At 41.1% G+C, this 27,496-nt stretch overlaps 1 protein-coding gene across 1 annotated transcript in view; it reads right to left on the bottom strand.

Annotated features, from left to right (window-relative positions):
• The window catches only part of LOC132976889 (plexin-A2-like), a 108,999-nt gene that overhangs the window by 39,008 nt on the left and 42,495 nt on the right, over window positions 1-27,496 (bottom strand). Inside the window, exons 4-12 of the mRNA XM_061041130.1 lie at window positions 24,759-24,893; window positions 14,150-14,250; window positions 11,411-11,534; window positions 9,639-9,792; window positions 8,997-9,093; window positions 4,886-5,000; window positions 3,888-4,088; window positions 2,285-2,381; window positions 367-566 (exon numbers count right to left, since the gene is read on the bottom strand). Coding sequence (XP_060897113.1) covers window positions 367-566; window positions 2,285-2,381; window positions 3,888-4,088; window positions 4,886-5,000; window positions 8,997-9,093; window positions 9,639-9,792; window positions 11,411-11,534; window positions 14,150-14,250; window positions 24,759-24,893 — 1,224 coding nt within the window. The remainder of the gene's footprint in view (window positions 1-366; window positions 567-2,284; window positions 2,382-3,887; window positions 4,089-4,885; window positions 5,001-8,996; window positions 9,094-9,638; window positions 9,793-11,410; window positions 11,535-14,149; window positions 14,251-24,758; window positions 24,894-27,496) is intronic.

Consider the following 27,496-nt stretch of genomic DNA (forward strand, 5'->3'; position numbering starts at 1 on the left):
GAATTGTAGAATTGTAGAATTGTAGAATGGTACCAGCTTAAATGCCAAATATGAGGCCTCTAAGTAGAAGTGTAAAAACAAATTATGAATCAAAAGTTGGCTGCATCTATTTCTTACATACAGCCTGTGGACAGAACAGATTGAAATAAAGTCGATTTAGCTACCGTATCAACATTTTTATCTTGGTGTCTCTATCAGACATGCCTCTTCACACACTCTTATCCTACAGTCAGCTACAGAGACTCACATCTCATTTGTGTATAACTTAAATACCCCATATGTTAACACTTCATGTTTAAACTGACTGACTACCAGACTGACTAATGGACCCACAGGCTGAGCCACGGGGCCAAACAAACAGCTCACCTCAGTGATGCGTGGGTTGGTACACTTGACGTTCCTGGCAGAGAGGTTGAGCCAGCGGCTGGCGTAGGGGGAGATGGGAGGACAGTGCTGCTTCATGGTGCATCGGCCCTCACCGCTGCACCAACCGCACTGAAACTTCCTCTCCGCCCGCAGACACATCCCACAGCTGTCCCGCTGAGCGCTGCACTTGTAGAGGTTCACTGTGGGGAAAAAAAACACAGAAGATATCCTGTTAGTCAGAATGAAGTGATTTTGCATGTTAGCATGTATGTTCCATAAGCTATCACTGCTATCAATAGGCTCAGTAATCAGGCCAAAGTCAAGCTGATATATGTTTTTAATTTAAGCATAAAACCCAGAACATTTGTAGTTTTGGGACTTCACATTTTTTCAAGGCTTCTTGTCTGCTATGATGGCTTTTTTCACTTTCCACCAAAACCAAATTCTGTTTTTTAAATGATATTCTTCAAATTTAATAAGATTTCACATAAAAATGGATGTCAGCCCTTATGCTTTAAAGAAGCCACAATGCATTTTGGGCCGTTAAGTATGACATGTTAGCTCTTGTACCATACTTTAATGGCCAATCTAGTTTACATTTGGCATTTTGTACATACACAAAATGTCACACTATAAATTCATAAAACACCACATACTCAGTGTTATGTCATTCTTAGTAATGTCCAAGTTGTGGTGTAGTACTTGGAATAAGTCTTAGTCTAAAGACTGGTCTCGAGAACAATTTTTGAAGGTCTCGAGACCGCATTATTACTTGGTCTTGTCTCTGTCTCAGACTGGGTGGATTCAGGATTTTAAATCAAGACCGGTCAGACCACTGCTGATAGGCTATTTTTCCATGTCATTACTTTGATTCAAAGGAAAACGCCTCTTTCTTAAAAAACAAATAACTTTAATGCATTCATAATTAGTTACTTTTCCCCTGGTTATGGCATTTCCGGTGTTGTCTAAGATGATGATTTTTCTGTGATACCTATGGTCATGGTCTCGTCTCGGTCTCAATCCCTAAATGTCTTGGTCTTGTTTTGGTCTCGGAGCGCTCCGGTCTCGGGTATGTCTTGGTCTAGTATGGTCTTGACTACAACACTATTGTCAAGTTTGACATTTTTTGGATTCAGCCTAATAGTGAATTATTTCTCAGAAGCTGTCTGAAAAGCAGATATCCTTTGGATACACACCGACTAACCTGAAAGCAAATGACTGTACCTGATCTTATTTTTGAGTTTTCACAGCACTTGATACCTTTCAGATTTCCAGTAGTAAATAAGTTAAGAATATGTTATATCCCCCTTACTACTCAAAAAGTATGGGCTATTTTATGTTGGTCCATTATGTCAGACTCCAGTTCAATCCATTTCAATTTGAAGTTGTAACAATAACAAGAATATTGTTATTATTATTGCTTGTAAATTTAAATCAAATTCATAAACCGGATGTTTGTGTGAATTTGTTCGTGGAAGAATGAAGAAAAGGATGCCAAAGTAATCCCATAGACCTCTCTTTGAAGTCTGTCTCTTACATCCTCCCTCCTGTAAGCTGCCTATATTTCTGCTCGTAGAAAGTAACTCACCGCAGTAATGACAAGGCCTGTTAAAATTCATGGCCGTCACTCCCTTGACTGGGAGGATGTATTTAATGTTCTACCCACAATGACAACTGACAAACACCTTTCATGGCACGATGATGGAGAGGAAACCAAACTGAGCAAATATGAAGATTCACCCTTCATCCCCCTGGGGCACACAAGTGATTGGGTGCTTTCTGATAACACTCCCTGCTATTGTGAACTTTCTCCCAAGGCCCTTTTGAAGCCTTGATGTGATCTGTATGACCCATCTATCCCCCGTGGATTGAGTGCTTTACAGTTCTCTGGCCTGGCAGTGATGGATGGCAGAAGCACCTTTAATCTTCTCGGGATTGTCGATGATGAAATTGCCGTTCCATACGATGGAGAGGTCCACGGGCAGGTCGCTGATCCTCACACCCTCGTACATGTACTATAAAGCAGAAACAGAGAGTGAGCGAGTGTGCCGTAAGTGGATCCAGAATGAGAGAAAGTCAGGATAGAGTACAGGAAAATAGGTACAAAGACAGACAGAGTGTGTGTGTGTGTGTGTGTGTGTGTGGGGGGGGGGGGGGGGGGGGGGGGGGGGGGGGGGATAAGAGGATGAAAGGGCAGTAGAGAGACGAGGCTTTTAACCATCTGTCATTTCTGCCATGCTTGTCTGCTCCCCTCCTCCTTGACATGTAGACACACAAACCCTGGCTGGGGTGGCCGATCATCCACATCTGAGGAAAATGGCCTTTTCATTCATTGTCACAGTGTAGTAGGTGTGCCTCGCATTGTAATTTAGCCTGTCATTTGCATTGTGCGACTAAGACTCCGGAAAAAAAAACCTCCTGCATCCTTCCCAAAGTGGAGCAGTGTGCTGGGAATGTCACATTTATGCTTTTGAACGCTAAATTTCCAAAGTCTGACAATGTCTAAGCTGAGAACCCATCAGCTACTGTATAGTTTGAAGCCCATACAGCCTTTAGTGGTCCAACAACTTTTGGCTTTTTTCTGGTGACATAGGCAGTTATTCTGATGAACCATAAAGGACTTCTTTTTTCTCGTTGTAGATTACAGTCTGTCTAGGAACATGAGACATATTCAGAACATCAGAATTTTAGCCACACTTATATGCAGATGTCTGTTCATACAGATTGGTAAAAGCTAAACAACTGTCAGTTAAAAGTCTACCTGCAGAAATCTCAGTGAACAACACTACTGTTAAAAAACAAAGAGTAAGGTCTTTTACCTGCTTTTTGTAAAGTGTCTCTCGATAACACTTGTTATGAGTTGACGCTTTACAAATAAAGATTGATTGATTGATTGACTCAGACTACAAACGTGTACAAGAACACTTCCAACATCCAACCTCGTGCCCCATGATGACAGATTTTGTCTTCATTTGCAGAATCAGATAAGAGTGATCTGCATTACGCAACGAAACTTTCATAAAAATTGTCTGCCTTCACCCAAAAACTGTAAGTGTGGGCTAAGAGTATAACATTTATGCTTTGTGAACACTTAAGATTTAATCTGCAAACCCATCAGCCATCATGTGACGACAATAGCGTTTGAGAGTGACAGCCAATTTTAAATGGCTTTTGGTGTTAGCCAGCAGTCATTCGGATAGATTAAGATTAAGATTACGCATCTTAAAAGATAAGGTCATATTGAAGTCATGGTTGTCTTTTTGACTTGAGCTGTACAACAGTTTTTGCTTTTCATGTGTTTTCTGTCCTTATTTTCATTTCTGCCTTCTGCCACTTTTTTTTTTTTTTTACTTTTTCCCTCGTCATCCTCGCTTTTCCTTTCCTCTACTTTCTCCTCAGTATGCTCCACACCTCGGGCGGTATTCAGTGATGTACCCCGTGTACCTTGCCTACACAGCAACCAAGCTGTGCGCCTCATTTGACAGCTGTGAGAGTCCCACAGGGAGTGTTTGAGGTCATACCGAGCTGTTCTGGCACTGCACGCTGGTGCTGTTGAAGCGCAGCGCCGTGACACGGTGGCTGACACCCTGCACATGCACAACGCACTCGTAGCCCCGCTGGCCCGACTGCGGCTGCGGAAGGTTTCGGGCCCTCAGGGTGATGGGTCGGACCTCGCCGGCTGGAATGAGAATTTCCCCGGAGTGAAGGAGCTGAGGGCAGTTCTGTGAAAAAAGAAAACATATAAACAAACATAATTGCACCATTGAAAGAAAGAAAAACATGTTTTCATGCTTATTTTGCTGTTCTGCCTTAATATTACTCTCATGCATAATGTATGAGAAGTATTTGCATAACTAGTTTCTATATTAATATTTACATAACTACTTTCTATACTAGTGTTTGTCAATCATTTGATCCCTCTATGATTGTAAACTGTCTGTAATCTGTGTTAATACATGTGAATGTTTATAGAAACATGCAGGAGTCATGTGATAAATTAATCCAAATTGAATTTGCATGCTATTGCTAAATTCTTCTCCTCTCACAATGAAACCATATGTCACATTGTCAGACGTGTAGTAGCCTATATGCTAAATAACACATGAGATTATTATGTCATACTTTTAGTTTATGTTTTTTAATTCTCTATTCCCGCAATAATATTGATAATAATTTATTTCTGTAGTTCTGTAAGCCTCTTAATACCCAGTCAGTTTTTTTTATCAACTGTGCAGTGAGGCTCAGTAGTGCTGATGACAGATGGTCGTCCACACAGACTTAAATATTTATTTGAAAAACTTACAAAAATAAGTAGTACTTTGTAATATGTGTATTCCATTGTAGCTCAAAATAGAAAAATAAAACTGTTAGTCCGTATCTTTGAGGCAACTTCAAGATCTTCAACCGAGTCCAGTTGCCTTTGGATTAAGCTTTGAATTGACCATGACCTTGATGACTGAGAACCTACACAGACAATGTTATTCAGTATCGTCTTTAGATTCATGTTTATATAAAATACCTCTGAGGCGTTGACTCTGCCCTCCTGGAACGAACAGCTGCTGGGGTCGTGGGTGCACAGGTTGCGGTATTTACACCAGTGGCAGCGAAACGTGCTGTTTACACAGGATAGACACCTGCAGGATACAATGAACACTTGACGACATACTGCAGAGTTTAAAAAATACCTCCTGTAGCCTATCGACTAATGCATTGACACAGTACCAAGAAACAAGAATCCCTTTTGTCCCCCTATGCATTCTCTATGTCATCTTCTCCCGGTTGGATAGCATTTAAAATGGAAGACTATTAAAGAATTAAAGCTTTCTTATACATCGATCTTGTCAGTCATAAAAAGAGCAGGTGTGTTTCCAGTTTCTATGCAGACATAATGAATGGTTGTCTTTTTGTAACAGGCGTCAATAAATGACCAAAGCACCACGTCTTGTCAGGAAGGTAACTATTCAAGTGTCCTTGTATCCTTGCAGCACTTTTAAACAGCTGTAACAGTGTTAAAATGTACTTCATTCATAAGGACAAACAGTAGCCTTGTTACTGATATAGAGCAACCACGAGCCTTGTATTTTATTATTTATTATATTTATCATTTCTTAAGGCAACCCTGCGACTCTGGATTCAATCTAAAATCTGACAGTGACAGTGTCAACTCAATTTTTGATGGGTAGAAGGGCACAACTTTTTTGGCTCTGATTCAGCGAACTGCAGCCAGTGGTCAGATGCGAGTTAACGTTCTTCAACAACAATGCAGCTACACTGGGTTTAATCAAATTGAAGGGGGGAAACAGGCATTATTTCGATGCAGCTCTGGGTGAAGAGATGGGAGAACAGGGATGGATGATGCGTCATTTTTGATCCACCAAACAGTGCAATTGGAGAGCTGAAAATTGAACATGTTCTCTCTCCTTTTGGGGCTGGTGTGGACTCTGCTGTGTATAATAGAGGTGTACCACTGTGCAGAAAACAGATCAGTGCACTATCACAGTCTGTTCCCTTAAATTCGGTCCCGAAATAAGATAAACCACGAGCAGACTAGAAAAAAACTCTAGCAGTGCTCCAATACTGCAGCTCATATCAAGCTACAAATGCCAATAAATGTAGTGCAGCACCATTAAATTTTTATATTAATTAGCCGCCCAGGGCCAGTGTGGACATAAAAACGTGTGCTTGTGTGTAAGAGAGAAATTTGGGGGCTGGGTATTAATAGAACTGGATTGGCAGGGAGCTGCAAACACTGGATAATTAATTATGGAGGTTTGATGCTGAGGTGATATTCGGGGGGGGGGGATTGGAGGGGGGAGGTGGTGGAGGAAGAGGTGCTCGGTTCGGAGTGTGTTTGGTCTGAAATATTAATCACAGGAGTTCACGGGGTCACTCTGCAGCTAATGGAAGCCGTATTGGTGTGGAGCGGATGTGATGAGCTTCCCACTGTTTCTCTCTAATGGCTTAATCTGGTTATACTGGGGCATTCATGTCGCAGTCAAAGAGCATTTTTGAATAGGTGGTGTGTGTATCCACTGCGGGCTAATTTCCTGGGTTTGGCTGTGAATGCAACATCAATCAAATGTTGGCTCCCAGGGTAGACTTATTGAATATCCCTTTATTAAGCTTGTGTTGCAGTATAATTTAGTTGAAGGGTGGTTGAAGCGTACGTGTACACCTGTCAGTTATATTACAGTAACACATTTACAAGAAAATATTCACCACCTAGTATCAGGTGTGAGTGGGGAAGTAGTTGGTTAGAAATAAAGAGAACTAGCAACATAAATAAGTAAATTGTGAGAAAGTCAGACGGTTCAATCGTTATAAAGCTCTATGAAGGACTGTCAGGATAAACTGCACCATGCCTGAAATGTTGTGCTAATGCATCGGTTCACTGCAGGGTTAAATATGTCATCTATGTAATAAATATTTTACACTGGTGACTGCAGAAGTTCCCATCCTTGTAGAAAGATGGACGTATCTGATGACACAGTCTCAGTGAGACTCTTACTGCAGAGTGATTCTAAACTTGGCCCAGTGGTCGTGTTCTTTTTTTTTTTTCGTCCACTGATGTGATCACTTTTCCTCATTTTAATGTCAGCAAAAGACAAGTCCATTTGTTTGTATCTAACTTGGCATGCCATCAGCCCTTTTCACAGCTGGTTTAACATCCAAATGTTTGGGAATGGTCATGCTGTTTAGTGTAATGGTTACAAAGTATTTGTATTTTAATCTTTGATACAATGTCTGTAAAAATCAAACATGTTAATACCTGTATGGCTGAAACATGTTGGCATGTTTTTCTGAATCTGTAGCCCTGATTTACTAAAGGCTTTCTATGCTTAACCCCTCTGAGTGTCTCAGACCTCTTCAAAAGCTTCTAGGATTTTAAACAACACCCATGCAGCACTCCATGCATCTGCTTTTTGAATGTCAATACCTGTTTGGATACCAGTGCAACAAAAGTGGATGTCCAAGGCACCCAGTATTGGGTAACTTCTTGTTTTCAAATACAAAATATTGCAATCAAACACCCGCACACTGTCTTAACGCAAAACATCACGATACTTAAACCTTGTCAATGTTTTGTGTGTAATAAGAAAACTTTCTGATGGACTCAATCCTGTCCTACGCAGCTGTTTAATTAAATAGATGTTGTTTTTTTCTAAAGCTCTGGTAATTTTGATATTAACAATAATTAAAATAACAAAGATTATATTGCTTTAAACACATTTGGTATTGAAAAGTATCAAACCACTGAACTTCTTTGAAAACCTAAGCACAAAGACAAAGTGGCCGGGTGACATCTTTCTGCTGTAAAGCCAGCAGCAGAGTAGAAAGAGAGCTCAACCATCATCTACATACATGGGCAAACTGGCAGCACAAGACAGCAAAAGTGTTTTTCTGTGTTTTTGTTAATCCTGTAACACTAGCCTGCTGTTGAATATCACTTATTCGGACAGAAATATGGCATTTGTGGTTAAAAAGTGATAAAAGAGTCAAAATAAGCTAAGCTAGGCTCTCATGGCAGCATCTGAACAAAGAGCCACAGTATGTATTTATGTATTCTTTAATTACTAGCTGCCTGCATGAAAAGTCAATATTCAATATGTCATCTTATGTACGATAAGTATAAATTGAATTTGCATGGTATGATTTGACCTTTCCTTTGCTTTGTTAAACTGTCTCATGTTGCAGTGAAATCTCATTAAGATTTTGATTTGCAGACCTTACATAAAGCTGGCAAACGCTGTCTGCCGCGGTAATTGTCATCCTTTCTAATAAGCTCCAGCTTTTGTAGCACCGTGAGCTATTGTTATTCAGATAGAAACACCCTTGTCATAGTTTACTCTTACGGTAAATATAGTTGACATTAGCATAATGGCTCAAAGTCAAAGCAGTTTCCCTGAACAGTTAGGAAGCTTATGTATTGGCGGGGTAAAAAAAAAAAACAGATGAGCATTTAAATGAAGCCCCCTCTTTAATTTACATCATTTTATCTACTCTCAAGGCACCAGAGGAAGGCTAAAAAAATCAAAGTTGTCTTTATGTCTCGTTTCTAGTTAACACAATTTTGCAGCGGGGCCTCTCGGGATAGAGGCGAGTCAAAAAGAGGTGAGTCTACCGCTTATCTTTTTGGGGCTCCTTTGGGAATGCTGGCCTACAATGAAGCACACTAAGTCACACAAGTAGAGCTGCTCTGTTAGGAAAAGTGAGTATTTTAATAGACAAGTTTTAAGGGGTGATTATGTATAAGGTGTTGCATTAGAAGAGTATAAATCGTTTGCAAATGAACCAAGCATTTAAAATAGATTGCTCAGATTAAATTACATGACATCAGTAGTTAGCGGTGTTTACAGCTTTGAGCAACAAGCACACACACTGCCAGTTTAAGCAAAGTCGAAACAAACAGGCCATGGCGAATGCATCATGTTGATTCAAATGAAACCTGACAGATAAATTGAACTCAGAGGTTATCTAACAGCCGATCTTAAGTGGAGCTGCGAGCGTCAGTACATCATTGCCCTAAATTAAGTTGTGCTCTTCCATTTATTGAACAAATCAAAGGCTGGGGGAGGCAGGGAGGGGAAGGATGGCGGGGGCGGCGGGGGGGGGGCAGCTGCTGGACTCACGTTTTATGTGTGCTGCAGTTGTAGAACTTCACCTCTGTGCTGGCGACCATTTGGCCCGTCTCTTTCGAGTTCAGACGAAGCTCGACGCCGGCCCAGTCTGAGAGAGAAGCGGGCAGAGAGAGCGTGATGAAAGTCCGGAGAGAGAGGGAATTAAAAACATGAGAAAAAGTAAAGAGAGAGAGAGAGGAGAGAGAACAGCGTGAAGGGAGAGATAGAGAGAGAGAGAGAGAGGGAGAGAGGGTGGATGAAAGGACGAAAACAATGAGCGGAAAGAGGAGGTCAAAATGAGAAAAAATGCGTTAATACTTTTATCACATTTCTGTAAAGAGCCACCTGCTGTCTGTGTCTCCGCAAGGGCACGCTGCTGTTGTCGTGAGAAAAACCTTCAGTCAGAAACTTCAATTGAAGGATTAGTGCATATGCTCTGTGAAAATTTGACTGCTCCTTGGTACTTATCAAACTTTCTGGATAAACAGAAAATACAAGGTGGTCCATCTGAAATGGAGGCAGTTTTTTACGTGTCTGGAATGTTAATGTTTTAAGTTTTATTCACCTGACATTGACATCAACCCCCCGTCTGTATATGCAGGTATTCTTCACTATTTATTAGTTGGGTTTTTTAAAAATCGTATTATGTCTCACCTTGCCCCTGTGGGATCTGAGGGACCTCCTTCCCAGCCGGGGACAGACACATCACCCTGTTCCCGTTGACGTGACCCTCCACTTGGGCCTGCTGACCGAACGAACAGGTAATTCCAGCAGAGAGGTCTGGAACATTATTCACCTCCAGCAGAAGCTTAAAGAAAAGAAGAGTGAAGCAACTCGATTTGAGACCAGATTAAAGCATCATACATTAACCATTATGCCTATGTCTTATCATCGTACAACCTGACAATTCAAAACCAATGCAGTTCAGCATTTAAAAAAAACAACTTTTTTTTATCGCTAGGCTCCCAGCGCCCTCTCTGTTGAGAACAGTTCAATGTTTTGAACTCCGCCATTTTCATTAATGTCACTTTGATATTTCCTTGAATAAAGGAAAATATTAAGAAACTGGCCTTACAGTCACTGCGGAGGGAAGGAGACGTTAGCTTTCATAGTGCCGGGGAGAAGTGTTCACGAACTGAGGTTGCGGGTGTTGAAGAGCAAAAAAAAAATTGTCAATGAACACAGGTCAACATTTATTGACTTGTTCAATTCACACAAGCTCTCACACCCCCTTCGATCCCCTCGCACCGCCCTCATGTATTTTGAAACCTATCCTCCCAGGGAAAAATAATTCAGCCATAGAGACCTAAACTGCTTTTTTTTTTTTTTACCAGGCTGTAAATATTTAAATTTTAGCTGTTAAATTGTTATATCATAATATGGGCTCTAATTGGGATTCCTTGGTTTTTTTTAAGCCAGCCTCATGTGGATGCACCAGGAACTGCACTTTTTTTTTTGCACTTCCATGCTGACTTTATTTCGGAACAACAGAGGTTGCTGTTTCCTTTTCACAGACTAAAGAAAGTTTGAAATATGCTGATTCACTTTTTTGCCAAAAGATAAAACTTGAACTTGAGGGGAGTTAGCCTTTCAGCACTGTAGTGAGAAACAGTTAGCTTGGAGCCATCCAAAGGTAACGAAATCTGACTAACTATACTGTTAAGCCCATTAATTAGAAGTCGACCTGTAAAAAGGACCAAAGATCGCTCCAGGAAGTTATTGCAATTGGCAAAGAAATAAAACATAGCCTTCCTGTAAAAGACTCATTAGTTGTTTTTAAACTTGTGTTTTTGAATGGATCAAATAATGGGATAACCAGATTTTTAAAAGTGCTAAAGGGAAGCTGGACATAACAAGGCTAGCTGCTCTCTAATGTATGTGCAAAGTAACGCTAACCAGCAGCTAGCTGCAGCTTCATAAACTATTTAACAGAGAGATACGAGAGTGGTTTTAATCCTCTTGTTTAACTCTCGGCAGAAAGAAAGTGTTGTTTTGTTTTTATGCTGAACTATTTCCTTGAGCTAATCCCTGCTCCTACTGTACTCCAGTCCTCTATGCTCTTGACGACAGCACAGAAACAGCTGAATTAAGCTTTCAGGAAATGTAATCAACCTTTTGGCAGATGCATCAGAGATGCAGACAGAGCAGCTCACTGCCACAAAAACAACTCTCACCCAATTTTTTTCACTTGTCTCGCATCCCACACTACACGTGTTTACAGCAAAAGAAATTGAGTGAATACCTCCCAGGGAGAAACAGTGAATTCTGTTTCTGTCTACATGTGTCACAGAGGTCTATGAGGGTGGAAAGAACGTGTCGATTCATGTTGCTGTTCATGTACAAGGCTACTCTGAGCGATTGTTCATAAACATGGGCTCAGTGTGTGTGGAGTGACAGTGATTGGTGCAATGATAAAGCAGACTTACAGGCACACTATGTGCTGATACAGCGATGCTGTCAGGGTGAGCAATGACCTTCACACAGCGGTCAATGTCAGTGGCAAATCGGAACGCCTCCTCCGCCCTCTGACACCGATCTCTCTTCGAGCACCTGCGGAGAAAGAGGGACACATTTTTCAAAATACATAAAATAGCGCAGCAAGTTGAAGATTGGCCGGCAAACACATCCATCCTTGGGTTATGACTCTATAAGGCAGTGTTAGTACATCACCCACCTCTCTGAGATTGAAATGTATCACCATCAGCTTGATATATTGATAACTTGAGTAAACATGTATTGTAGCCCATGGATGAATCTTATTTCCCGACTGGCCACCCCTTGCATTTCCCTTACTGACATCACAAAGGGCGGTAACCCCTCCCTGATAAGGCTGACACTCCCACAGCTAGGTGTTTGTTCTGCCCTCTGAGTCTGCCTTCTCACCGTAAACAACAGGGCATGGAGCGAGAAAGCCAAAGCCACCCAGGCCCTTCAAGAGAGGGGGCGTGGTCAAACACAGCTCATTTGCATTTAAAGCTACAGACACAGAAACAGCTTGTTCTGAGCACGGCTTTAAATAGAGGGGTTTATATGAGTTATCAAATGGAGTGGATTTTGGGCAAGAAACTTCACAGGCATGTCTCGGGGAGCTCTGAGTCTTATTTTAACTTGTTGAAAAGGAGTATAACATGTCACCTTTACACATTACATCTGACTGTGTATACTTAGGTATGTTCAGTTTGAACATGGACATCCACAGCCAATTGCTGTCTGCCAGATGCTCAGTCAGATTGTTCTTTTGACACTCTTACTGTGCTTTTCTTCAGCACAAATTACCCACAGTGCAACAGAAGAATAAGCTTCAACTCTTGGATCCTCCTACATCCCAACAGGCAATTAAAAGTAAGAAGTGAGAGTGTCTGCACCAGAGTGTGACCTTAATATAATCTTGTAAGGGAGAAATGTTATGCAAAAGGACATTAAAAGTTACGGCCAGGCATAGAAAAGAGGTTTAAAACTTTAAGCAGTTCGCCCGGTTTTTCGAAACAGGGATTTGTGGATGAGATAGTTTGATTGGCCTTGTGCTGATGTAGATTTCTATTAAAGAAGGTGAGTCTCTGCAGGCTCAGATAGTAACAGGCAGGCTGTGTTTAAACATAAACGCTGCATTTAAAAGAACAAGAGTCACTCGGCTGATGACTTAAATCAAAGTGGCAAACTCTCTGTGTTTGGGCTGCACACCATCATCTCTTTCTGTTAAATGTGTAAAGCGCACAGCGAGGGGAGGCGGTTCTTAATACACTCGCTCTGATGCTGCTGAGGGGGCGGCACCTCCTGAGAGAGCTCAAAGAGCGCCGAGGCCTCTGCTGTAATTACAGCACAATATAAAGGCGGTATGGAAACCCGGTGACAGCTGCTGCCGGCTCGGCTCCTTGAGGCAGACCAGCGCCACAGGAGTACAGACAGTCACCTCCTGACCGCTCATCAGCTGAAGTGCCTCGGAAAAAAAAAACGGACGCCTTTCATCTCTCATCTCTTATTATTCACCGTGTTTTGTCTGATGGAGCCATTTGTTCCCTTTTCCTCCAGGCTTTGTACATGTTCAGCTACAGCCTCCCTCACACTCACTCACACACACACACACACACACACACACACACACACACACACACACACACACACACACACACACACACACACACACACACTCTGTCAGAAAGGTGCTCTGGGGCACTCTGCCAGGGGTGGGAAAGTGAGCTCCTGAAAGAGGTCTACATGACACAGCGTGACAGACATTCAGAGCCTTGAAAAAGACCCCAATCTGGGTTTATTAGACAGAAAAATAAAGTAGCCTCATTCTGCAATGTGAGGGATAATGATTCACTTTGGGTTACTTGAGGGAACAGCAGCCTATCTATTCACTGATAAGTGTAAAGCGTTCATTTAAATAAACAGTGTAATGGGTCTTGCAGACAAAGTCAGCACTCAGGAAAAAAGGAGGAGAAAAAAACAACTGCTTAATGAGGTAATTTAGATTAAAACAAACCCCATTATTTTCCCCCCTCTCACTTTACTGGCTGTTTGATAACTCGGAGAGCTGCAATTTAAAAAAAGGCTGATCATCATCAAGATATTGCGAGCTGAAATGCAGATGTCATAAGTTGAGGCAGTGGTTAAATCCCCCTCGCTGAGGTCAGCTTCAAACTCAGCAGCTGGTTCAGAAACACAGGGTTTTTAATCTCCTGAATCCCCTTTGCTCCATGTCGAGGTATTATGCAAGCTAACCTCGGGGTCAGATAATTAAGATGGGGAGAGATAAGCTTCGTCCGCCAGGTTCAAAATGTTCCCCGGGTATGTAGAGGTGCAGTTTGTCCACCCGCTGTGCCTCACAGACTATAATCCCTCCCTCCACCATTAACACCAGTCGCCCTCCTGCCTCACAGACATGACAATCCCGTTTCTGCTGTCCTAAATAGCGCTATTAAAGAGGGATCACTCTGCCCAACAACCCTGTTCTGGTTCTCTGTTTGTCCTGCCAGCTGCTGATAATGGGGAAACACAGGGAGTATAATAACTTTGATATATTAAACTGCTCAAATCATACGACCACGTGCAGCCACCACTTACTTATGGCTCTCTATGAGCTGCTTGTTAATGTTGCCGTTTTAATCCCTCGGCTGTAATGTCTGATGCGACCAGGAGGGAGATAAAGGAAGCAGACTCACATGTTGTAGAGCACACACCAGCCACAGTGAGGGTCACCGGAGCTCAGACACTCAGCACAGGTCCCGTACTGTCCGCAGGCCTCCACAGGGACCTGAGACAACTAGAGCAGAGAGAAGACCAAAAAGGGTTACAATGTGGAGTAACACATGTTAATTAGATACACAAGTCATCTTTAAAGAAAATGAGAAAAAATCTCTCTCTCTGCACATCATGTTGTGTAAATATCTTTGATGTACAAGCTGCTCAAACGTCTGAGTAGGTTCTCAGTCATCCAGGTCATGGTAAATTAGTAACTTGCCTTTTGCCCCAAGAGGGAATAATAAAGTTGTTTGACTCGCATTGAATTGACAACATGTTTTGGCTCTGGCATCTGTTCAACTTAAGGATGTAGCATCCATCTTGCCTTTACATGACATTTAGGGCCTGTGCCCATTGACAGCGCTTTTTGTGCTGGCTGAGGCGCTCATTGCCTCAGTTTCTTTTTGCCTCAGGTCTTTTTTCAATAGCTTTACGTGCTTGATATTTGTTTTATTCAAGGAATTACCACCAACAAAACACTAAAGAATCGTGTCCTGGCATTAGCAGCAACTGCAGATATGGAAATTGTTTCAGTCAGATGAGATTCTCCTTCATCAGTCATATTGACAAAGGTGATGTCAGATGTTCTGCCCCTTCGTGATTTAGTTAAGTCGTTCACTAATTTATTTGAATCCGGGACAGTGAACAAAATAACATTATCCTTAGAAGAGAAAATAGGCTTTGTACCAGATTTAGCTAACTAGCTCATCTGTTGTCCCTGGGCCCTGATTGGTCGCGAGGGAGAAGTGACATTGATGATCCTGGCGCTGTTCTAAAAGTTGAACTATATCAACCGAGAGCACAGTGAGCACAGCGACAGAAAAAAAACAGCAGATGCTCAGGGTGTTTTTACACTGATGATGCTGAGTGCTGAAAAAGCTTCCAGTGCAAAAAACTGCCGTCAATGGACACGGACCATTAAAGTGTGAACTTTTTATAAAGTTAATAATGCCTCCTGGCTTCAGCTTAAATCAATACCAGGAGTCTTAAAGCAGCATTTATATAATGGCCAGCAGGGGAGGGACTCCACTGGTTGCTAAATGTGCCTAACTTTGGAGAAGTCGATGAGAAAATGTTCCCTTTTCTTCTCTGCTTTATCCCCTTATTAAAACATTATTTTCTGAGTTTATGATCTTAATCACTAGTTTAATGTATTCTTATAAAAGTTTGAAGTTTTTTTTTTTTAAAACAATGGTCCCATGAAAAGTAGATTAAAATATGATAAAGCAGGGTAAGTTTTACGGCCCTGTGATCAACAAGTCAATACTTCAGCTAACGGACTTCTATGAGGTTAAAGTTCGGAAACTCTTTCTGGAATTACAGAAAAAATATTAAATGGCAACTATTATAAATAAAAAAATAATGAATGATATCAAATATTAGCTACTACATTTGGTGTATGCTTCACTTAACTGGCTCGTCAATGAGGAGAACAAACCGCAGGTGTAATTCTGTGGACTTTCGGCTCTTAGCTGCTTATTAATCAGAGAAACAGAACGATTTCTAAATTCATAAACCATCATTTTCATTCTGAATACAGTCATTACAGTTAAAGCAGTTCCTGACAAAATTGTTACATATTTTTCACAGGCCTAGTTGGATGAGGGTGCAAAAGGTTGCATTGCACCCTCAGTTTAAATTTTGCACCCTCAATTGAATGAATGCAAACAAAAAAACAAATATATATATATATATATATTTATTCAATATATATATATATATTTATTCAATAATTAATCAAGACTTTCAAATGACAACAGTGACTCAGATCATGTTTATTATATCCATGATCTGACAGTCATGACATGTGACCTGTTCAACAGGGATCACATGCGACGCCATACAGTAACACCTACAGTACGCTATTTTTCTTTGCTGTTTCCGGTCACTGTAGCTGCACCCCCTTTAATCTTAGATGCTCCCTAAGTCATTTTGTTCTAGAACTGGGCATGGTTATTCACAGTGCAGAGATGTAATAGTTTGAATATTTATTTGTATAATTTAAAATCTCAACCATAAAAATTCAGCTCTAAAAACTTTTTTTGACCTGAATACTGAAAATCATGGTACTGTGAGAAGGACCTCTGATTGTTCTGATTATGTAAATGTCCATTTGTTTATTCAAATTTCAATCTCTTAGTGTAGTTGATAATGGCTGCGTGGGAGTCAAAATAAGGCCAACAAAGGCGAGCAACCAAAGCCCTCTGATGAAATAATAAGCAGGTTTTGATGAGGAGAGAGAGAGAGAGCGAGTGAGAGAGAGAGAGAGATATACAAAACCTGTTTCATCATGTTGTCTAGTATTTTGCAGAATGTAAAAGCCTCATCACAACTCACACTGTGCAAAATCCCAGAGGAAAACAAGCCTGTTTTCTTCAACTTCATGCTGCTGACACACATTATTAACATGCAGCCTTGTGGTTCGGCCCACAAAAGGAATTGTCTTAGGTTTTTTATTCCACAAATGTCAGAAAGAACATGAGACGACACCTCGACTGTTTTTTTTGCAGATAGAATCTTTTTTGACTTTCTTTAACTGATAAAAGATTTTTTTTTGTGTGTCTGCATTATTTAAGCATTTTTGAACCTTTGCAATAGTGATTACACACAATACCGGTTTGTGCAGCTTTTTTTCCACATACACACAGAAAGCGTCCACACACTCTCCTTCTGCTGCCACTTCCATCATGAATGTCTGGCAAAGCATAAGCTCTTCATTAACCGCTGTGAGAGCCGCTGCTGTCGCCCGGCCAGCATCACCCCTGCATATAAACCAGGCCAGAGCTGCAGCCTGAGCCCACTTATTTTACACTTTGTTATTATTCAAGCTCTGGACGTGTGATGCAAGCAATTTCCTGATGTAAGCAATCACAAATGAAGAGTGGATTATAGATTAGAGTGTCTCCGCGGCTCTTGATAGCATAAGTGGCTGCTCTCTCAGGTCTGTGTTGGCAAAATGGATTATCTGCTGCTCCCGATGAAATAACTTTCGCTCTCTTTTCTGCTGCAGTTCAGAAGCAATTCGGCGGCTTTCCATTAGCAAAATGATTTTGTAAGCACGGAAGGGGCTGAGGGCTCCGTACCTGACGCAGCGGGAATAATCCATGAATTGTTGTGGACCGGAGCTGGACTGAACTAACAAAGTTGCTCTGTGACCTTTTACAGGCAGAGAGTTATGGATGTTCCAGTGAAGAATCAAATGTGAGGCTCTGTCTGAACATCAGAAATGATTTGTTTAGTGGATCTGACCTGAGTGCACGGCGCGGAATCCAAATAAGATTAAAGTACGTGTCCTTAGGTTTTAGGTTCACAAGGTCTAAAGAAGAAAAGCAGCCCTGCATGTGAATAAGCGTCGGACTTATTGAATTGGATATGAATGACATTGTCTTTGTGGTTTTTTTTTTGTTGCATTTTGCGTTCATTCGATTCAAGGTTGAGATGTAGGGTAAATGTTGCTGCACGATTAAACAGTCATGTGAGCTTAAACCAGACGACAGAAATGCTGGATGACAGACCTCTGTATGGAAATAACAGTGTCTAGTCAGGAGGAGACACCAGGACGTTGGGCTCCATATGGAGTTGTAATGTAGTGCAGGTTGTCCTTTAATCGTGTGCAGCCCAATGAAATCAATCAATCAATCATTATAGCGCCAATTTATAACAAGTGCTATCTGGAGACGCTTTACAAAAGCATATGGGATATTATGCAGGAAGGATTTCTCCTTTGTATTCCTCGCGTTCCTGTTGTCCACACTTCCTTGCCCCTGAGGTGGAGGTCAGAGCAGGCTGTGCATGAATGAGGACGGCGGTGGTTGTCGCGACGACACAGTCTGAAGGTGGTGAATGGAATGAAGGTCCCCTTACAGCATATACTTTATAACATGAATGTTATTGGATATAGAGGTTGCTCTACATATGTCATTGTTGTACCTCAATTCAAGTTGAATGTTTTTTTAATTTTAGTTCCACGTTGTGTCTATTGAGCTTCATTTCACATATAATTCTTATTCTCTGTTCATCCCAATTATCTCTCTACAATCATGGATAACTGGATTAGGCCTTCATCCTCAGTTTATGTTCAATGTACTGTACTCCCTCATGCATCATTCATGGGAGCAGACATTGGTAGTAATTCTAATCAAGGTTTTGTTTGTCTTCTCTTCTCTGAGATCATTACTTCAGGAGAATCCGATCATTAAAAGCAAACAAAGAAAAACCATTTAAAAAAAAAAAAAACCCAGAGAGAGGCGAGCTCTCATCCCGTCTGCCTCTGGATGGTTGTCTGCATTATATCAAGGCACAGCTGTATGATCACGTCCACTTTTTCATCTTTGGGAATTACGAAGTCTTTATCTTTTTCATCACATCTGGTATGCCCTGACACTAATGCCCCCCAAACCTTATCATCTCACCAGTTCACAATCACTTTAACTCTTTCATGAGGATTTTTTTATGGAACTTTGCGAGCTCTGTCATGAACATAAAGGCTTTTCGACTGCGACACTCCTGTAATCCTACATCCTCATCCAACTCCATGACCGTAAGTATCGTGTGACGGCGGGGGGTTATCGAGTTAGATCAAGGATTCTGTGCCTTTTTGGATTCAGCGGAAATTAAACGAAAAGCAAAGAAAGACAGAGAAGTCAGGAAGAAAGAAGAAGGTATCATAAGATAAGGCTTGTCAAAGGGAGTTCAATCACACGGGGGAGGGAGCAACGTTACAACTGAAATGAAATATCACTCCTTTCCTTTATGGCCAAAAAACGATTTGTAGTTTCAGCAGTTAACTGAGCAAAAATGAAAAAACATTATTATTTCTTAAAGCTCCTTTGAGGACTTTATGCCTTTTTGGATTCAGCGGAAATGAAATGAAATGCAAAGAAAAGAAATAAGCAGAAGGATTAGTTCTGTTATATCAGTGGTTGATTGTTTCTCTTCAATTTGAGGTCAGATTTTATTCAACAGCATAAAAAAAACAAAAAACGAATGACTATTCGTCTTAAATAGTGGGTTAAAAAAAATCAGTATTTTATATTGAAACACACCAAACCTCAAAACAAAGCAAACAAAACAGATCAAAGTTACAGAGTCAGCCCCGCACACCCAGGGACGATATTAGTAGAGACATGGGTGAGTAGATTTGCCGCAAGAACTGAAAGACGACCTACAGACTTTGCAAACCTGGATACAAGACTGTATTGTAATAAAATACCTCAACCCAATCAACTTTGAGCTGCATTTCAGAATGGAGATCAGTCGTAGAATCAGCTAGGATACTAAGGTGTGTTTGAGAGAGACTGGTGCTAAAGTGCAATATCTACTGGACATCTACTCTAAAAGGAGCATGATATACCTTAAAGACATGCCAACACTGCTACTGGCAACAGGATAGCTGCTTGACAAACACCTTCCACCTAGCTGGCTCAAATAACCCCTGAACACAGGGTGACCATTCGTACCCATTTGACCGATCTCCTTTTCAAGCTCTGTTTACCGAATCTCCCCCCAAATATCTATTAAACACTAATCCTGGTTATCAACAGTCCCTGTCTCGGTTATAGCCAATGAAAACAATACACCATGCTTGCAACACTGATTTGTCTGTAAATATGTCAATCAATGTCGTTGCCAAGGCTGTCGCTGTTTTAACCAATAAAAAAAACATAACGCAAGACGAGTCAAAGTTCAATACTGATTTGTCTTCTAGTGTCAATCTATCTCAGAGTTGGGGCTGTTGCTTAGCTAGCCTAGCTTATCATACTAACAGAACCTGCTGCGTAACGACAGGTAGGCTAGCTGTCTCACTGAAAAGGAAGTCATAATTTTCCAAAGAGCTCCAGGAGACTTACAACTTCCTTCGAAAAGCACCAGGCAATGAATATAGCCTACTGCGTTTTGCACACACTTCAGGTGTCCTTTTTCCATCGCCTACATTGGAAATGCAGACATACAAAGCCATATCAAAATGAGCAAACACCACTGGTTGATACAGGCGGGAAGTAGCGCTGTTTATGTCTATTTTAGTGAGGCAAATGATGGGGACAACAAACTGAATCGGGCTGCTCAGGCGGGCACCTTTACCTGCCACCTTGTGTGATCAGTGCAGGTCACCGATCCGTGGATCGATACATGTGAGTTTTAAGTGTCCCGATTTGGAGGTTTGTAAATATAATCAACCTACCTAAACACTGTTTGTCAGGATGGAGTGTTCATTCTTAAACTAGTCAGGAAAACTTGAAATACATATTCAAAAGAGCTTGTTAGTTGCGATGAAGTCTGCTGTCTGTCGTTCTGAGCAGCTGTAATACAATGTGACACACTTGAATGAACCTGGAAGAAGGAAAAGTGCTGTACAGTAAACTCACAAACAGGTGAGAGAGTGAAGCTAGACAGACGGAGGCAGAGTGATGCAAAGTAGTGAATGTGTGGGATTACAAACGATGATCTAACATTTTTCAGAGTGGCACTTTGAGAGATTGCCCTGGAAAAACCCTGCAGCAGTCCTCTCTCACACACACACACACACACACACACACACACACACACACACACACACACTCACCCTTTCGCTATGTTTAAAGCCTCAGCCATCATCTCACATTCAGACGGTCGACATTCAGTGAGGTTGTTGTGCGTTTGTTGATACTGAGAATTTCTATTGCTAGAAATGATCAAACTAAAGGCACACTGAGAAAAAAGATTAACTGCTGTGAAGATTCTTTTCTTTTTTCAAATCCATAATGGTTCTTAAATGATGTTTTGGTGCTAACACAGACACATGCGCACACGCGCGCGCACGCACACACACACACACACACACACACACACACATGTATATCCAAAGACTCACTGATTCCCTCTCTTCTCTCCTCACTCTTCATCATCATGCTATCCCTGCGTGTTTCACTCGGCAGGAGACAGAGAGGCTCATTGTTATTCCACGAGGGTCGGCTGATCTCAGCCAAATCTGTCTGTGCCTCGCTCCTCATTCCACATCATTCCTGCATTGTTTGGCTCCCAGGAATCACAAAATCCTTCATCTCAGGGATCTACTGGAAATGTGGGAAATCTGTGAGAGAAGCCCTCTCCCCAGGGGATTCCTAACGCCTGAAAGTCTGAAGAGGGAAAGCTGAGCAAAGATGGAGAGGGAGACAGACAGAGGAAGGCTTTACTCTGCTCTAAAACTCCTGAGGGCTACAAAGCCAAAGCTGAGCTAATATTGAGCGAAAATGCCCCGGCCGAGCTGGGTTTTTTGGGGTTTGTGCTGGGTTATTTTATGTCACTGGAGGCGGACTGAACACAGTAGCTGGCTATCTCCTTGAAGGAAGCATGTGTCTCTCCTTGAACGACCGGAGCTCATCAATAAGTGATGTCCTGTCTCTTCCAGTCTATCACACAGAGGGAAGAGCTGCCTTGATTTGTTTCTGAAGACAGTACTCAAGACACAATGCTGCCTCTATTCTCGCTCGCTTCTCAGATGACATCAATTGCTTTCTTATACTTGATACTTTTATAGGTTTTTTCAGTCTGCTGGTTGCGCTCACAGAGACTTTTGGAGCCACTCTTTAAGAAACAGTTCAGGTTTCAGAAGTGGGGTGTTAAGAAAAAAAGAAAATATGGATGCAGACACTGATAGCACCGTGAACTGCACTTAACCTGACACTGCTATCTGTTCTGACTCGAGGTTCAAATCACATAGCATTTTTATTCCAGGGGAAAATATCTCCAAACCATCTCTACAAGTGGAAAAAGTGTGCCCTTATGTGCGGGTCAATTTAACCTGTGAAATAGTAAAACACTATTTTCAGAACATACTGTATTTACAGACAGTTCAATTTCTTAGATTACATAAAAGTAGGACTGTTGTCATGATCGCTGTAAACGCTTACACCACATGGCGCTCTCCATGGCGCTTGATGTGATTGAGCCCCAAATGCCTGGATTATAGCTAATTTTATTACATGCCAGCATCCGTGCATTGGAGTTGTATTTGTACTACTCCAAAGCCAAGGGTGCATTTAACCTGTATGAGTGCGATTTTTTACCGCAAAGTACCTATTTATCGATCCACAATTCAGTAATCTGCACTGGTCACACAAGGTGGCGGGTAAAAAGGTGTCTTCCTGAGCAGCCTGTTTAAGTTGTTTGTCACCGTCGTTTCTCTCACTGAAGTAGATCGTAACAGTGATACTTCTAGACTGTACCCACTGTTTGTGTTTCCTCATGTTAATATGGCTTTGTATGTCTGGGCGACTGAAAATGGACTCCTGCAGTGTGTCCAAAACGCAGCATATTCATTGCCTGGTACTTTTTCAAGGAAGCGGTGACTCTCCTGGAGCTCTACGGGAAAAAGCTGACTTCCTTTTTGGCATGACATCTAGCCTACCTGCCGTTATGCAGCACAGCAGGTCCTGTTTGTGTGATAAGCTAGGCTAGCTAAGCAACAGCCACAACCCTGAGATAGATTGACAGCCAAATCAGTATTGAACTTTGACTCGTAGTGCATTAGTGATGTTTTTCTATTAGTTAAAACAGCAACAGCCTTGGCAACGACATTTGCTGACATATCTTCAGACAAATCAGTTTTTCAAGGAACCAAACTGTCCCAAAAACAAACAAGACCATCAGCAACAAGAATGATTATGTCTTCATTGTCATGTTATGCCTGACTCTTGTTTTACACTTTCCAAGAAAAAGGAAGGCATTTTTTTTTGGTTTAATACAAGTGCAGTCCACATGTGTTACAAAAATCAACACCAACCTTAAGTTCCTGACCAGCGCTTAAAAAGGGAGTCTGACTTGAAAACATAAATTTGGGTATACCCTTTTCTTATATTTTCACTGCTTGTCAATTCTGACACAACATTTGCACAACACTTTTCTTTTTTGTGACTCTACTAACTGTACAACATTCAAACTCATACAGTACACACATGTTAGGTAATACACTGTCTATCAATAAACGCCTTATACAACCCCACTCCAAAATATCTAAACTATCCCCTTGAATTCCTGACACCACTGCAATCGATGTATCGACTCTGGCTCGATACATTCCAGCAGTCAGCGGACATCCCAGAGCGGTTATATGGGCTTTTTTTTATTTATTTGGCCGCACTGACACCTAATCCCATTTCACAGTGCCATGCAGCCGAGCCAAAATAATCACTTGATGGGAGTTGAAAGTGATTACCACTGTTCACTCTTATCTCCAATGAGTGCAGAGAATATCGTCCAACAGCAACAACAACTGCTCGCCTCTGTGATGCCGGGCCAAGTGAGGAGCAGACGAGGGGGGACATACAACCACACAGGGGAAGAAGAAAAAAAGGTTTTGTGTGGGGTGCGTGTGTTTGTGTGCGTGTCACATACAAAAGATGCATGCGCTGTAAGTCAATTCGCATGGATAAGTAATTAGAACAGTGGTCCCTCCCCTTACACACAGCCTACATATTTAACAACCCCCGACTGGAGACAGACTCCTCGTGAATGTTTGGGTCCTGCCACATTGGGTTGAGGGGATAAGGCATTATCATCTGGTCTGAATCCAGATAAAATAGCAAACATTTATCATTTAACATAAATTAACGCGCTTGGTTTGAAAGAGTTTTAATGCTAATCCACAAACTGTACAGAAAAATACAGCTAGCTGCTCAATGCTAATTTCTGGACAGAACAAAGGCAAACATTTGTTTTTGCATTATCCTGATAAACTGAATCCAATTAAATTCTAAGAAAAACTTAATACTAATAAGTTGTGTATTAAAATACATCAGGCCCCTGATACAGCCTTGAATGTGGCATGGTGTATTGCACCAATGCACCAATCCAATACCATCATTTTAAAATCCTTCCTAAAAATCAACTTAATTTCTCAGAAACAGTTGCAGTTAAAATAAATTACACATTATATGCTATTAGCGGCTGTTTCAGAGTCGTGGACAACAATAGTGCAGTGTTGGACAAGTATTTAATCTCGTACAAAAAAACTAGCTAAATATGAGCTATCAGTAATTTCAATCACAATCAAAGTATTTTTGTGTAAATTTAAATTCACGCCAATCCAAAGGGGTAAAGAGAAAAACTAAAGCAGTCTCAAGATGGCATTAGCTGAGCTGTTGCTAACATGAATTAGCTTTGTTCCAGGCTCTCAGCTGGTTTCTCGGTTACAGTTCCCTCGGTGTAATGAGCTACAGGCCATTCAACAATGATTGCAAGAATATCCTTACAAACATTTCAGTATAGCTCACACACTAGTAATTATTTGAATATCTGTTTTAATGTTCTTGTGTTAGTAAGGTAGGACAACTGGGTATCAATCAATTCAGAACTCAAGATTTTAGAAGAGGAGGAAAAAAATGTTTTCTGAACACCTTTACCTAGTATACATTTAAAACTACCTGCCTTGTAATGCCCTCCACCACAGGGGCTTGAACCCATTGGCTTGTAGCTGAGAGTCTCTCTACTCTACATAACCCCAACGCTCTAGTTTGTCCTGACAACAGCAGCAAAACGAGGACATTTTCTTACCTGATTGTCAGACATGACATAAAGAGAGTTCCTGTCCAGGGAGAAGGCCATGTCCCTGAGGATGGGGCTGCTATCCTTCATCACGGTCACTGTCTCGTACAGCACCCCTCCCTCCAGAGGACCGTCCACTCTGATCTGCGGAGACACGGACAAATACAGAGACGAATAGACAGTGAATGCCTCGCTGCAGGACATGCTCTCTGAATGGTTACTTTACAATTATAGAGTGACATCTGTTGTTGTGCATCTGTCCCTCCAGAACTCTGATGTTCTCAGAAAATAGTCATTCAAATCAAATCGAATCAAATCAACATGTATTTCCATTTTGGTTGTGCAGAGCAGAATGAGTATCTATCTAGCGAATCTCTTACAACCGATGTACATATGATATATATCAACAATGTTATAAAACACCATATTAAACACAATACAGTCCCTGAGCCCAAAACAGCTTAAAACAGGATAGGTAAAACTGTTGAGCTTTACAAGAAACCTCACTTTGAGTTCGGGCTACCATCCATTTCACCAATTTTGTTTTTCTTCTAATGGTGATAAATAGACAGGAAACTTAATAGTTTTTGACTTTTGGGTAAGGCAACAACCTGACATTCCTGTTAAGTGCAGTGATAAGTGAAGCAAAAATCATGAAAATAATAACTTAAAAAACCCCTGAGTCAAACCATTTCACTGTACTGTGCAAAATGTCCTCTTATGAGCCATTTGCATGTTTTTATCTGTGGACTATGTACTTATCTGAAAAGGACTAATAAGCAGTAAATAACCCTCATCCTGTTGTGCAAACATTAGCTCATTAACAGAGAAGCTGCCTATCTGAAATGACTCATAATTTGTCTGTTTTTGTATTTGTGCTAAAGCAAGAAGCTTTTGAGAACACACTAAATCCTAAAATTATGCAGTACAAATCAATTCTAATTGAAGCAAACTTTAAAAGAGCCCTTCTTGATATTTGCAATTAAGTAAAAAAACAAAAAACCTGACTTACATACTAAAACTTTTCAACATCTTTGGAAACATTTGATTGCTTTCTTGCTAGTAGCTAAGTAGATGATAATGTACATTATTTAAATCTATTTAAATCCATTAGATAGGTCCTGTGTTTGCCTAGCTCAGTATCTTCGAAGCTAGGAGGGAGGAAAAGTTCAACTTTGCAACATTTCCAAAATTGGCATGTTTGGCTACATGTTGTAGCATCCTAGCCAGGTTAGCTAGAAATGTGTTTATAAACTAGGTTTGAAGGTTGGAATAAGGAATAGCCTACTTTTAAACAAGGCCTATGTAATTGAAAACATACAAATCGATTCTTACTAGAAGCAAAATTGACCTTAAGATTAATTGTGGCCAACGTTAGCAACCTTTTCAATAATCCCTCAACAGATTTGAGCTTTCAACCTTTTTGCAAATGTTCTAAGTTGTTTTGAGCTAATTAAGAAGTAGTTTACAACAGTTAAAACACCTTTTCATCCAGTAGAGAGGTCCAGGGTGAGTTATTAGCTTTAGCACTAAATCTTTCAGTAGGGGGAACTTCTGGCCTGAACCTCAAAATAAAAAAAAGTCCAACTTAAAGGAAAACTGTCTCTCCTTAGCTTGCAGGCTAGCCATAAAAGTCTATGAACTAGGTTTGAGTCAGAGCTCCAGCAGTGTCCGAGTGCTTTTTGAGTTGGTGCCCATGCAGAGTCACTGTGAACTTTTTGTTTTTCTATACAACACCTCCAGATAGTTTTGGGGTTGTTGACATGACCGCAGGTACAGCTGGCATCAGCACTGCAAGCTACCTGACATGATAGAAAATTCCCCCTCATTCATTGTGCTAAACATTGTGTTACTGCATAAAAACGTGCTGAGATGGATAGCGACTCTTTTCTCCCACAGTTGTTCATGTTCATGCATTTAAAGAAAATGGTTGTATAATGTTAAGTAAATAAACCTTGTGGTGTTCTGGTTTGAGTGAAAAATTCCTCAGTTAAAGACAACAAGTGAGCAGAGGTTGGTCATGTGACTCTAGGCTTATTTGTCGCAGGTTGTCGGTCCGTACTTCACAGTTTTAGTAGCAAGCAGGATACAGCAGAAAACATATGTTACTAGAAAGAGCAACAGCTGCACAGAAACTGTACGTTGTGAACTTTGCTTTATGTACACAGGACGACAGTTTACGCCTTTTTTTCCTTTGGGAGACCCCAAAAAAACAAATGCATCATATATACCAATGCGACTTATAGTCCAGATTTCATGGTAGGCTAATACTTGACATAACAGCACTTAAGTTATCCAAGTGTTGAATAATTCCTTTGAAAAGAAAGATCAGTTAATCTGCTTTTCATTTCACTGTTGAATGGCTTCTTGGTATCTGCTTTTATCTGGTCACTAAATTAGTATTAGCTCCACTGTGTGACAGGGAGCTTACACAGTAAAGTGCAAGTACTTGTGATACTGAGAGCACAGAAAGATTTAGGCTATCTGCAGCAACTAATTCAGAAGTCCAATTGAACACCAGTCCCACTCTGACGGAAATCCACCCCTGAGGTTATAGCCATGACGCAGTTCAGTTTTGAAACGTGTTCAGTGAGCTCAGCCTTAATTTGACTTTGGAACGACTTTCAGGCAGCAATCTTGTGGGGCTCATTAAATGCAGACATGGAGAACAGATGCCCAGTGGTGAAGGGTTTTCGATTCTCTTCTCCCACCTCTGCCTACAAACAAGATGTGCTGCTGCAGTGAAG

Source organism: Labrus mixtus, chromosome 7 (genome assembly GCF_963584025.1).
Source record: "Labrus mixtus chromosome 7, fLabMix1.1, whole genome shotgun sequence".
In the NCBI taxonomy this organism is placed as follows: Eukaryota; Metazoa; Chordata; class Actinopteri; order Labriformes; family Labridae; genus Labrus; species Labrus mixtus.